Below are 14,534 nucleotides of genomic sequence, written 5' to 3'. Positions count from 1 at the left end.
ATATATTATGGAAAATCAACAGACGGCGTCGCGATCGTCTACAGGAATGCTTACAAGGTGTGGAGTTGGATTCGTCGGCCAAAGGCTGTACGTTCGTTGTACTGTACAACGCAGTGAGTGCCCGGTCTTAATGACAATGACAAAACAAAGGTTATTGTACTTAGGCTTACCATGATTGTTTTGCTTTTGAAATTCTGTCCCGTGCTATCGCAGGACTCGCCTTTCGGACAGCAGCCAGAGTTACTGCCACAGCGATTTAGGTTCACAGCCGGAGGAGAGATAACGATATTGGGCGGTATAGCCAATTCATCATATAAATCAATCATTTTCATACGTGGTTTCAGACACTTCGACAAATGAAATTCATCGCTCATCTCAACAAGTTCTGTTTAGAAGAAACATTACAGATTCTGTTAGTAAATATGTAACATCGTGAAAGTATATATAATGTAGCCGTCAGTAGCGGATCTATTAAAATGATTGGGGAAGGGATGATTGGGGTGGGGGTGGTTAGCTGGTGGTGGTGGTGCCTTCTGATTGGTACAAAGTATGGCGTCATTATTAGGCCTATTGTCTCTACTATATAAATAAGATGGCCGCCACCGTAGATTGTCGTCATCATCTAATTCCTCCATGGAATGGAGTACTACAAAAAACAATAAAATATAAGGAATAATATATCACGTATATCAATGAAGTCACTGTACATAGGCTTTTACTTACTATCGCCAGTAAACGTGGGGTTTGGCTTCGGTTCTTCCGAGAAAGCTTTTAAGTACAATCCATGGAAAATGACATATTCGTCGTCCGTTTGGTTATTTGGAGAAAAAATTTGTAGGAACTCTGAGGGAGAGTGTTTGTAGCTATTTCTTCGCAACGTATCCACACTTTCCTGTAAATTAATACAAATTTTCAAAGTTCTTTAAGTTTCTAATTGGTGTATTTTTACACTTTGCAATGTTTCCGACATCCATTACATAAAGCTGTTGATGGAAAAATGTTTAAAAAGTTGAAAACACTAGAAATATTATTATAAGTTATCTCACTTTGTCGGTATAGTACTGATTTATCGGGATGATATATAAATCATGTTTTGATTAATAATTTACATTATGTTGCATAATCAGGCGTTATGAGACGTCCTCTAATTGTGTAGATACAGTATGACAACAATGTTTACTGCTTTTTAAGCAGTCTGAGTAGGTCTCCACTCAGGAAATAATATTACGTAAGCTTTTTAACGCAACGGAAAGACACATCTTTAGAACCACAAATACTCAATGTCACCACATGTGAGATCTAAAGTAACTAACAACTAACTACTTGAACACAAGACAGTCAGGAGCCCATCTAACTTCAAAAACAATTACATCCACTTTGGCGTTATTATTTATTTTAATCGGTACACAATAGGCCTTCATCGAACAGGAACACTAGCCAAAATTAAAACGGTTCTGATACATGATAGGCCCATACCTCCATGATAGTCCTATGATCAATACGGAATTGAAAGATTTATGGATACAGTAATATTTCCTTATCTCTTAAGCAATATGCCATACTGCAGAAAAAATAATATGCTGGAATAATGTCAAAACCATCTGCCGTATCAGGTATAATGCTTGATGGGCCGTCAGAAAAATATTTATTGACCGGTAAACAAGGTAATACACTTGACTATTAAAGGTTTTCTTTCCAAACAAGTTCGCGAAAGTTTAATTTAATTTACATAGACATTTTAGAAATGGTTTGCACCTGCAAAAGGGACTCTGCGTCCATATTTGAATTTCTATAAAACAAGTGAGAACGCGAACGCCACAGGCGATGTTGGAGGGGTCCAGAATGTTCACGGTAACCGATTTCTGCTGTCGAGGGTGAAGCTCCGGGGCTAACAGTACTTTCAGGCTTCTAAACATTAATTTAGACCTGGGAGTTCGCCTGGGTTGAAAATTACTTCAGTCCGACCAGGTATACAGCATTATTCAGAAAAAGTAGGCTGCCGATAATCATGTAGAAACGCCTCTTTCGACCACATGATTGTTCGGGTCATGGTCTGACTGGCCTAACTTTGGATAGTAGTTTATGCGTTACTCCGGAAATTTAATTATTTTAATTCAGTTCAGATGAGAAATATTACTGTTAACTATATTCTGTTAGTGTTACAAGAAAAGTAGATGGCCTAAGGTAAAAATATATATTCAATTCAATCCAAATTGCATATTATTCTTGATAGCTAAAATGGAAATGAATACAAGTATAAGCCTACTCATATAAATAGGAAGTGTGATTTACAACTCAATCGGAAACTATGGGCCATTATGCATATGACATAATGTCACATATATATTCTTATACACATCTAGATGTGTATAAGAGACAGTATATATATCTTGCCCATTTAACGAAAATTTTTGTTGAAGGGGGCTATGCATGATACGATATGATGTTCCTATTTGGGTATCGCTATTCTTATTATTATTATTTATTATTTACCTATCTATCGTTTGGATATGATTAATTTTTTTATTCACACAAAGCACACAAAATCCTCATAAAGTGTAATAGTAATCGCTGTAACGTGATTCATTTTTCTACATAGAACATTTTTTAGGGTGGTGATAAGTATTTTTCCCTAGGCAGCTCAGGATATACATCGAGAAAGTGGAAACTAGCGAATTATGACAATGACCTCCAAGGCAAACACAGTCGTATTTCAATCACATACCAGCTGACTACTGTCACCTTTGTAAAGCTAGGTCTATTATTTTATGAAAAAATACATGTTGTGATATTTCACTACTACCTATTATATTTATGCACGTTTGTGTATGTAAAGGCATAGAAGATAGAAGACATACTGTAATGTTGTAATATTAATTTTGTTAATATTGGTGTTAAAGTTTATATACAGTCCTCAAAATTCACAAAAATACTGCAATTGTATCTTGGAAATAGTCTCACTATCATTACAAATCATCACCAACATTGTATTCGAGCAATGCCGTACGTAGCCAGCTATTGGGGCAGTCCCACACAATTTTTCTAATGGGTCCAAACTATGTAATTTTATGCACAAAATGGGTCCAGATTTCTCATATTGATTTAGCTTAAAATGGGTTAAAAAAAAAAAAAAAAAATGGGTATTTTTTTGCATAAAATGGGTCCACATTGTTTGTGTTTGAGAGTCCACCCTGATATTTCCCCGCACTGTTTTAAATTCCTGGGTACGGCATTGTGCTAGAGGTAGCACCACGCACAACTACCGTATCCCAATCATCATAAGCAATGCAAATAAAACTTTCTTTTATAAAAGCTTGGAATAAAAACACCGGTTGATATAAAAACATCCCCTAATATAAACTTGTTTAAAAGAGCTCCTATAGAAACTACATGTTTAGAATAATGCCCTAGTGAGTTTTTAAATTTTAAGTGATTTTTAATAGTTTAATTAATATTATTTTTTTCTTATGTAGATGATGTTCCAATAAATAAATGTTTATTTTCAAAATGCCGTATTCTTAAATTTTATATATTTTTATTCATTTTTAATTTGTATTTTTACTGCTTTTGAGTGATGTGTGATTGAGTGATGAGTGATTTTGTCATCTATTTTAATACAGTTTATGCCTTTTAAACTGCTTGTTTTTCTGTCTTGATAAAATGTGCAATCATATTTGCAAGAACCCCAATGAGAAATACCGTAAGTTTTACTCTTTTTTTTTTTGGCTTTTCCTTGTCAAGTTTTGTGCAATTTTTATCTTGTCAGTTTTTTAGTAAATTGTTATTTTTTTATGTAGGCCTATGTATTTTATGACTCTGAATACGAATAAATTCAATCAATCAATCAATCAATCAATCAATCAATCAATCAATTAATCAATCAATCATTCAACCAATCAGTCAATCAATCAATCAATCAATAGTTTTCGTGGTGTCGATGTGTAGTTTATTTCTTGTATACGCCCTATAGCTTATTTATTTATCAAAGCAGTACGCTAATATCTCGTCGTCTAGTTGAGGCGAATTAGCAGTTGTAATATACGGTACATACAAAGCAATACGGTACGTCTTAAGATACCGGAAACGAAATTTATGCAATATTCTGATTTAAATCTCAACTCTTAATAATGCACTAAATAAAATAAAATAAAAAAATAAAAAAATAAAATAAAATAATAAAATAAAATAAAATAAAATAAAATAAAATAAAATAAAATAAAATAAAATAAAATAAAATAAAATAAAATAAAATAAAATAAAATAAAATAAAATAAAATAAAATAAAATAAAATATCCTGGTTCTCTATACATCAACAATCATATTCGTGATCAATCTTATTAGAAGTCTCGAAAATCAGATGAGTTAGGCCAATCAAATTTGCAGCTAATCTACAATTACATTTTATATAATTAGTAAAGATTCGTTTGAAAGAAATAGCAATCTAAATTGAAATCGATATGCTAGTCAAACCATATACAATGATATTACTTAATTTACTATATGAATACAGTCCTGTTTCTTGAATACCTATTTAATATTCATATACATTTATGAATACAGTCCTGTTTTTTTGAATTTCTTGAATGTTATTTAATATTCATATACCTATATGAATACAATCCTATTTCTTAAATATTATTTGATATTAATTATTAAATACAATCCTGTCTTATGAATTGTACTTAATATATGAATATTAATTACAAGTCAATAGACATGATGTCTACCAGTAAATGATGAGGATGACAATGATGTTGTTGATGATGAATGATGATTATGGTATAAAATTATGATGATGATGATGAGGATGATGAAGATAATAAAAGCAATGATGATGATGATGATAATGATGATGTTGATGATGACAACAATGATACTGATGACGATGATAATGTTGATAATAATTAACGATAATGAAGATGATAATGGTGATAATGTTGACGAAGATAGTGACAACGAAGGTGATGGTGATGATAATGATGATGATAATTATGAGGTTGATTAAGATAACTACGATGTTCATTACGATTACGATGATGATGATAATAATAATAATGATGAGACCAGTGAGAAACCAAAACAATGTTGGTTTGCCCAAGCACGTGACAAGTTGGAATCAGTCGGTCATTTTTTTTTACAACTGCCCTGGTGGAATGGTAACCACTGGGCTGAAATTAAAGGTTGAAAATGTCACTTTTACGTCAGACATGTATTTGGCCTCATTATGTGCGAGATTTCATGTTTATTTTATTTATTTATTTATTTATTTATTTATTTATTTAAAAAAAAAAAAAAAAAAAAAAAAAAAAAAAAAAAAAAAAAAAAAAAAAAAAAAAAAAAAAAAAAAAAAAAAAAAAAAAAAAAAAAACTCAGAAGAGCTTGTAAATCAAGGTGTCCGAAGTAACACAAATGCAAAAAGAAAAACCAAAAAGCTAATAGGTGAATAAATAAATTAAGTGAATAAATAATATTTTTTTTTCTTTAAAAAGAATATAAATAATAATTATGATTAAAAAATATTTAAAAAACGATGATGATTTTGACAATAATGATTATAATTATGATGATGATCATGAGATAACTAATTATAACAAAAACTATAATGATGAAATACATATTAATTTCCAAAGCACGTATTGAATTTCCAAAGCATTATATAGTCAGGTGTAATGATGTTGCCTATATTTTAATTTTATGTATTAGTCCAACACTACAAATATCAATTTTAATGTTATTTGTAAAATCGTATTAAATATAAACTTAATAAAATGTGGTTATATAACTTGTTGAATCAAAATCATGTTGTAATGGTAATGGATATAACGTGATAAATATAATTAGAAGAAGAAAACATTGAACGTAATTAAACGGTGATAAACGTGAGTATGAAAAATATATTAAGCTACTCTCATTATGGAAGAAGTAATATGTAAAAACAGCATTCATTATAAGCATAGAAAAAAATTTAAAAATTTAATTTAAAAGTTACTAAATTAATTATTATAATGGTGCAAAATGTACAAAGTGATTAAAAGAAGAAAAAAAAATGAGAGAAAGTGTCTCTATCATTGTGCAAAGAGTACAAATAGAAGTGTTAATATTAGAAGTGAATTTCAGAGGTTTTAAAATCGATAAACTTAATAAACAGACCTCTTTCAAATTACATTTAAATGCATTACCACCAGGAAAATAAGCAAAGTATAAGAAAACATAGAAAATCAGTCAATAGAAAATTGTGTAAATAGGCCTATATATTTCTAGTTTTCCCGGTTAGAAAATTTTTCTTAAAATTAGCGTATGCAGTTTTAATTATGTGCTTATCTCAGAGTAGAGGTGATTCAAATTTTGAACAAGAAAAACACCGGAGTGAAAAAATGCGCCACGGTGACCCCACTCACTAAGTTTGAGAAACGCCTGCGCCGTGTCAATATCTGGGAGGAGTCCGTTGAAATTGCCTTCTTTGCCCGCAAAAACATCTGTGGATAATGGAAACACGTCGAAATAAAATAAGATTATTTTGCATTTTTAAACTAAAATAATACGGTACATAATCATAAAAATATAATTACATTTATACAGCGATACAGCACCCTACATTTGGCGGTTTGATAACGCTGACAGGCTCAATATAGTGTTCGTGAAAGCAAGGTAATTTTTATATTTGGATTTCGTGTGCAATGTTTGCTGTATATAATATTTCAAAATGATAAATATACTTTAGGCCTAAACCATAGGTAATACAATACATTTTATAACATGTAATCAAATGAAGAGTAATAAATGCATAACTTTGGGTTAATGCTGAAACAAATATACACATTGTGAACGATGATGTTGCCACACTGGCGCGCTCCCCTACGCATTTATCACCGACCCGTTGGCACGTTTCACCTGTTGTCAGCCTATCACAAGGATAGGTTCAGTTTTAGCCTGCGCTTTGCCATCCATGAAATCAAATCATAACTACCAGACATTTCATTTACCAAGTAGGGTGGCGTTTTATGAACGAACACATTTTTGTCCAAAGAGTGCCTTAAGTATGTCTAATATATAAGGGAGGGATATAGTTTAGGCAAGAGTGATATTATTATTATTATTATTATTATTATTATTATTATTATTATTATTATTATTATTATTATTATTATTATTATTATTATTATTTATAAAGTATTACCACCTAAAGGATGCCTGCACCATTCAGATCTCACCGGATACCACAAGTCAAAGAAGTGTGTCAATGCTACAGTTATAGCTGGGCAAAATTTAGTGTGATATGAAGAACAACTGGTAATCATCATCATCATCATCATCATCATCATCATCATCATCATCATCATCATCATCATCATCATCATCATCATCATCAAAATTATCATCATCATCAATTGCTATTACTGTTATAGTAAAATAATTATTAAGTCTACTCTTTTTTAAATTATCATTACTTTTACTAGATAAAATCACAGGGAGGGTGGCGAACAGCTGGGTTGCAAAATGGCCTGATCACAAGAAGCGGTAAAGAGACTGGAAACATGAATGGATGTATCAAATTCATATAGACCAAACATTTAATTATTCATAAATAAAAGTAGCAATTAGCCTAATTCATGTAATTTACAATATTAAAAATACTGTGAGTAAAAAAGGAGAATAATTATGATAATGACGGTGATAATGATGATGAAAATAATAGGCCTAATATGCTAACTCACTGGACTACATTTTTACACTGACTATACCAGGAACAACCCAATGTATTGTAATGTCCCAAATGTAAATAATTTATGGAGCTCGTAACAAAAAGGTAAATAGTGCCACTTTTCAAGCCTCTTTGTTAAACCTCTGCATAGAGTACAGTACATTTAAGAGAACAACTTGTTCCGATATACGGTAGGTTTATATAAAATACAATAAAGGTATACACATTGTATTCCGTTATGAACCCAACGTTTTTATAGGTGGAGGGGTCTATGAGAGCCATAAGTCTATTGGGTTCCATAACTTCCCTTGAGTACCGTATTCCAAAGGAAGAGTGATCAGGCGCTCGGCAAACGTGAGGTGGAACTAGGTCCCAAAATAAGTTCATATGAGGTGATTGGAGAGGGATTTTTTAATGGAGGTGGGGAGACTGAGGGCGAGCTTTCAGGCGTACCCCCTCCCCCTCCCTGCATAGCCCCTATACGCCACTGTTTTATTAGAGAGGGCAAAGGGCTTTTCGCTTGACAATTCAGCCGAGGCATAGAAAGCACACCCCCCTACCTCCCATTGCCTGGGGATATTGTGGTCTAAGCATGCTGACGGTGAATTAATGACGAAGGCTATGTACTGTCAAGTCAGAAACAGTTTAACTGTACTCTAAGTTTATGGGGTTGTCTTCAACTGACTCATGGATAGTTCCGGTAGATTAGATTTTATCAAAGCCTGTAAGGTTTACGAACTCAAAAGTCACGAAGCATTTAACCATTCTGTTGATAGTGAATGATTTGATATATAATAGAATAGACGGTAAGCACGATTCAAGTTCATTTTTTGTTGAATTGTCAAATTTTTACTGTAGAACAAGGTTAATATATTGAGCACGCCAATCACCAAAAAAATCGTTATGTCTAATGTAAAAACAGTACTATATCTATATGCAACCAATTACGTACGGTATATGAATTCTTACGAAGAAATGAGTAAAGAATCAGCGCCTTACTTCCAGTAAAGAGAGGCCCTACACGTATTATTACGCGCGTACATGGTGAACCAGTGCTTTATAAGTATGATTCAACATTAAAGATGAGGTTAGCTCTTTATGGTCGTTATCGCAGGACTATTAGTTAATTAATTTTTTGTTTCTTAACTGCCTATCTAAATATTTCAACTGTTTTAATACTTACGCTTACTACCTGAACATGCAAAGTTATGGCTAGAATTAAGGGAAATAACTAACACAAAGACAATATCCACTTTTGTCTAGCAGTATCGGAATTCAATGGCTCTTGTATAGCACGGTTTTCAACACATATGTTAGTTTTTCTACGAATTATTTTTGGGACGAATGGTTACATTGATTAGAAAAAAGGGGTTTTTATATATAAATATTGAAGTACTGAAGATACTTCAGATCTCTCTGTCTCTAGTTTAATTCCATCGCTAGTGTCCTTGGTTCCACTGGATGGCTGAATTATAGGCCTAGAAAAAGTCATTTTCCCGTGTGCAAAAATTAGACCATGAAAATTCAGCCGAAGCATAGAAAGCACATCCCCCACCCCCACCCCCACCCTCATTGCCTGATCGGATATAGTGTGGTCTAAGCATGCTGGATTGACGGCGAATTAATTACGAAGGCTATGTACTGTCAAGTCAGAAACAGTTTAACTGTCTCTAGTTCCATTCCAAATTAATGTGCACGCGACGAAGGAAGGGACTTCGGTATAAGAGTAGGGGATTGTCCCATGGTCTATTGCGCAATCCACCATTAGAAAAAAAAGTCTTCGGATTTTCTTAGATAATCTTTGATGTGTTTCAAACTAAAGAAATCAAATCAATTTCTTTTAAATTAGTACTTAGTTAGTATTTTTCATCGTCATAATTCGAATTATTCGCTTACATGATGGAAAAAGGTATGCCCATAACGTATATGCCTCTATATTAAGTCTCAAAATAAAGCTGTGTTGGTTTTACTCGTTAAATCCGAAGTGTTTGGTTTGATATAATTTTAGAAAAAAAAAGGTTATGACCTATGGTTTTTGACAGCAGATTACTCTTTATTCAGTATAATACCACAAAAGCACTGCAAAGAGTTGAAATTTATATACACATAAGCGGTAAGATAATCATACGTCGAATTTGGGTCTCCAGCTTGCGACGCCTAAAGATCTGCCGAAAGTCCTCAGGGCTTCGTCATAAATAGACCGTCCTGAAAGCAACATTATTTAAGGCATTATAATTACAGAGCAGTATAAAAAGTTCATGAAACCATGAAACACTTTCAACACAACATACGTATGCCTTTTCAAGACAGACCAATGAACACTTCTTATCAATAACAATGTAGTAATGGGTAAATAACTCCCTACTAAACGATGAATTATATATATAGCTTGACAAAGGTTGACAACCGAAAACGTTTGCTCACTTGAATACAATTATATATCTGGCAACTTATTACCATCTCTCCGGAGTTTTTGTTTTTTCTATCTTGTTTGCCAATGCAGCCCTCCAGTTTTATATATATATACTGTCTCTTATACACATCTAGATGTGTAAGTATGTATAGTCTGTCTCTTATACACATCAGATGTGTATAAGAGACAGGTCCATCACCACCCCTCGTATGATCCCAATGTACACTAAGAAAGACTGTGCCCTATTTTTTTTATCTACTTTACATCAGTGAATAGGAAGAAATTGGAAGGACCTGCAATTTATTTTATGGGGCTTCAATGCTGTAGAGTAGCTACGAGGCGCCTACGGGTGGGGGATGATTAGTATTAGGAGGAGGCCAACATGCTGATTGTTGGTGGTCTGGGCAGCTCGGGTGCATCCCTTTGTTCCGAAGGATATTTGATCCGAAGGCCCGTTGGTCCGAAGGGTCTTTGGTCTGAAGGCCTGTTGGTCCGAAGGGTCTTTGGTCCGAAAGTCCGTTGGCCGAAGGGTTTTTGGTCCGAATATCCGAATTTTAATGACCTGGTTTTCCAGGAATGTAAGTTATACATTTTAAAATCGTTTATTAATCGCCGCCAGTTTTTGCTTATGTAAACAAATTTGCAACTAAAATGTTCCTAGCTAAGTGTCAAATTGGCTCTTCAGTTGCCTATAATTTAGAGACGTATTACCACCGAAATCACGAATGCGTTTTTTTATCTGCTTTCTTGAGTGATTCTTTATTTTACATGATACATTGCGTACTTTTATATGACCAGCATTTACAATATATTATGTGAGGCCTGCATTTCTCCATATTTATTCTCGGTTTTTCATTCAACAAGTAATAATTGTATGTCCCCAATATGTGTTTTTTCAATCATATTTTTCTCTATATATTTGAAATATATTTACTTCGAACCAACGGACCTTCGGACCATATACACTTCGGATCAACGGACCTTCGGACTAACGACCATTCGGACCGAACTTCGGACCAACGCCCTGACCCCGAATGGGGGGGGGGTTAGAGGTCCTGGAAGATAAAAGAATATTAGGGATTCTAAGGTATGATATGAGCTAACGTAACAACCAATATTCAAGGTTTTATAAATAACACTGCTGTGTGAGCCCTGTTAATGAATAGATATTGACCTACGTTTTGCGGATCCGGTACGTGGGACAGCCCATTGTGGTGGGGAGGCCCTGCGGCCTTACTAACTTGTACGCCCAATGGATCCGCTTAGAATGGAATGAAATGAGGTGGCGAGTAATTTTTGGAGGGGCGTGCGCCCCCCCCCCCTTCCCCGCGCAACCCCCTAAATACGCCACTGCAAATAATATGAGAAGTTAGGTCGAAGGTGAGAAACTAATGACAATCAATTCTAACTGAATTTGTTAAACACATGTAGCATTTTCAAATATTGATCATTTAAACAAAATTGCTTCACTGTCTTGATGGCGTCGTTTTAAATGACAATCACAAGATTCAGAGGCGGACCCAGGATTTGAATCGGGGGATCTAAACTTGTAAAAAGAACCGAAAAAAAAAGAAAAAAAGAAGGGGGTCCGAAGAACCTCGGCCTTGGTAGTTTAGCATGCCAGGACCAAATATTCCAGATGATGACATAATTAATGTCGAAATATTGAATCCCGACACGATGACGTGCATTTCGGTACTTGAAGTATGTATTACATATCTTAGGATCAAATATATTGTTTATGTTTCATCTTTCCAGTGCAGCGTGAGCTGTAGAAGATGAAGAACATGCTTGCCTTCCAATCTTCAGGGTCCTAAGCGAGACTTCCGTTTCTCTACATTCATCATTAATTATGGGAGCTTATCTTTCTATTATGTTTCTTGGGAAAGTGATTGCCACGTTTAATCTAAATTAAATATTGACACAACATTGACCCTTGTGCCATAAAACGGAAAATAGAATAATATATAATTGCATGTAACACTTTAATACGAATATGGTAATTTTTGAATTTAAAAAAAAATACAACGATCATTTTCAAAACATAAAGAAATATTTACGAGACTCTACTGTACGTGATACGTTTGATGGTGGGTTAAACGGTAGGCTAGACTTGCGAGTTTCAAGGCCAACACGTATAGATGTGGACCACTCGATGATGACGCAAACGGATTCCAGATCCTATGGGCTGATTTTCTATTAAACACCACTGTTGACTTGACAGACCATGTCCAACGATGAGTGTCACCATGGTGTGACTGAAAGTTTTTTTTTTTAAATATTAATTATAGCCTTAGTACAACGACACGAATGATGTACAGTATAGGCTTATTGTATTATTGGCCTACAACTTATCTGTATATTAAATCATTTTCTAGATATGAAAAACTATGCACAAAAGTATAAAATAAACTTATTTAACTTATGATATCCCCTGATCGTGTGGTTCACAAATACGTTACAGGGGCGGATCCAGAGATGTCCAAAAGGGGTGGGGGCAGAAATTCGGGCCGATCGAGACAGCAATGTCCTAGAGGGTCCGGGGGCATGCCCCCACGAAATTTTTGTGTTCTAGACGCCCGAAAATAACATTTGAGGCGTAGGGCTATCATTTTTTTTCTTTTTCTTTCTTTTCTTTTTTTTTTTTTTAGCCCCCAAAAGGGGGACCGAGGCCGCCCCCCCCCCCACCTAAATCCGCCCCTGCGTTAGGTACCGGTATACGCTATTGAATATCATTATTGTAAGATGGTGGCGGTGGTAGTGTTTCGAGCGGATAATGGTTATAATGATGACGGTGGTGATGATGATAATGATGATGATGATGATTTATGATATGATGTTGATGATTTTGATAATCGACCCTTGCTTCAGATTTAACTACCCATTGGATTTAAAGAATGGCTGCCAAGAACACCTACTCAGCTCTCGCGGTTGGAGGAAGGAAAGGGGTGCTGCAGCTAGTAAACAATGCACTGGCTTTCAGGCAAACTCTAATAGGTACCCTAGACCTACTAATATATTACTTTTTGTTAGACCAAAACACGTATACAATGAAGTAGTGTGGCCAAGGACACAAACAATAATAGCAATGGGAATCAAACCTCCATATTGTTATCTGTTTTGGCCTAATAAACCTCGGAAAAATTCAATATTTAAAATCTTCGTAGTATGTAATAGTACCGAAGACTATATTTTGATGTTTATCTGACCTCGACCAAAGAAGAGCATTACATGTTCATTGCACGTTAGACCTAAAGATTAAAGTGTATACTGCGTGATCAGAATGATCCTTTTTCACCGCATGTGATTTTGTCGCTTATACAGGAATCATCTGGTAAAAACATATTTCTCAATTTATTTGTCTTACTGTACTTGAATGGACGAACATGATGAATAGGCCTAAGTACTGTGTTTTCTCGCTATTTGTATTATTTTAACGGGCAATTAAGTCGTATATCTCTAAATCTACGCCGCCAGCTCTACTATTGCTCTTTCATCAACCGTGCGGTTAGGTACTGCATACTTCCTTCTCAACCAACCTACTTCAATGAGGTATGGTTTAAACCGCAAACAATTTCTATGTCCAAATGTTTGACAAGTCCATGAACGATCCGACAATATTTTTGGTTAAAAAAAATACTTTCATGTTGGAATTTGTACAGGAACGAAAGTTCAAATCAGATTTTGCTCGCTAGTGAACTTTGAACGACCAACGTTCATAATATACAATGTCACAGCATTTGGTTCTACCCTTCAAATTCCCATTATTTTTGTCTGTCCAGTACTTTCATCCTGTTCCTCATGTCTCTTTATCTGTCCGGTGAAGAGAACAGCTTAGCTCAGTCGGCTAATCTGGTGGTAGCCACTGTGTGTGCGCTGAACCGAGGAGATCTCTAGGTCCCCGGTTCAATTCCTATCACTGCCTCTCCTTGTATTTCAGCTGGAGGGCTGAAATACAAGTTATAATAGCGCTCTGTCTGTCGGATGAGACGTTTAAGCCGTTGGTCCCGTGTGCATTGATGGCCCATGTTCACGTTAAAGAACGCAGTACACTTTTCGGAAGAGAGTAGGGGATTGTCTCCCGGTGTACTGCCCAATCACCACCAGAAGGACCCCACTGGAATTAAGTCTTCTTCTAGACTTTCGTGGGCTATCCTTGGTGTTTACACCAAATAAATCCAATCCAATCCAATCCGGGCTCTTCGTTATACCACCTGTTAGCGCCCCCTTCAATATTATGGTAACATGGTTCCTTTCCCACCGTTAGAAATGTCTGGATCCGTTCCTGATTTTAAGAACATTCAGTAAAATGATTTCAAGACAGCTATTCAGTATTTTATTCCACACATAACATTAACTAGTACACTATCTCTTCATATATATATATATATATATATATATATTATATATATATATAT

The 14,534-nt window shown here is 34.7% G+C and overlaps 1 protein-coding gene across 2 annotated transcripts in view; it reads right to left on the bottom strand.

Moving 5' to 3' along the window:
* The window catches only part of LOC117119477, a 19,605-nt gene that overhangs the window by 2,680 nt on the left and 2,391 nt on the right, over window positions 1–14,534 (bottom strand). Inside the window, exons 2-4 of one of the 2 annotated variants that reach the window (XM_033264313.1) lie at window positions 6,400–6,477; window positions 724–892; window positions 171–385 (exon numbers count right to left, since the gene is read on the bottom strand). In XM_033264313.1, the coding sequence (XP_033120204.1) occupies window positions 171–385; window positions 724–892; window positions 6,400–6,477 (462 nt within the window). The remainder of the gene's footprint in view (window positions 1–170; window positions 386–723; window positions 893–6,399; window positions 6,478–14,534) is intronic. The other variant, XM_033264314.1, reaches the window with a different exon arrangement.

Source organism: Anneissia japonica, unplaced genomic scaffold (assembly GCF_011630105.1).
Source record: "Anneissia japonica isolate Jap-2015-1 unplaced genomic scaffold, ASM1163010v1 scaffold4415_len418423_cov169, whole genome shotgun sequence".
Taxonomy (NCBI): domain Eukaryota; kingdom Metazoa; phylum Echinodermata; class Crinoidea; order Comatulida; family Comatulidae; genus Anneissia; species Anneissia japonica.
Note: the sequence above shows the minus strand (reverse complement) of the source record. Positions and strands in the feature narration are given on the sequence as shown.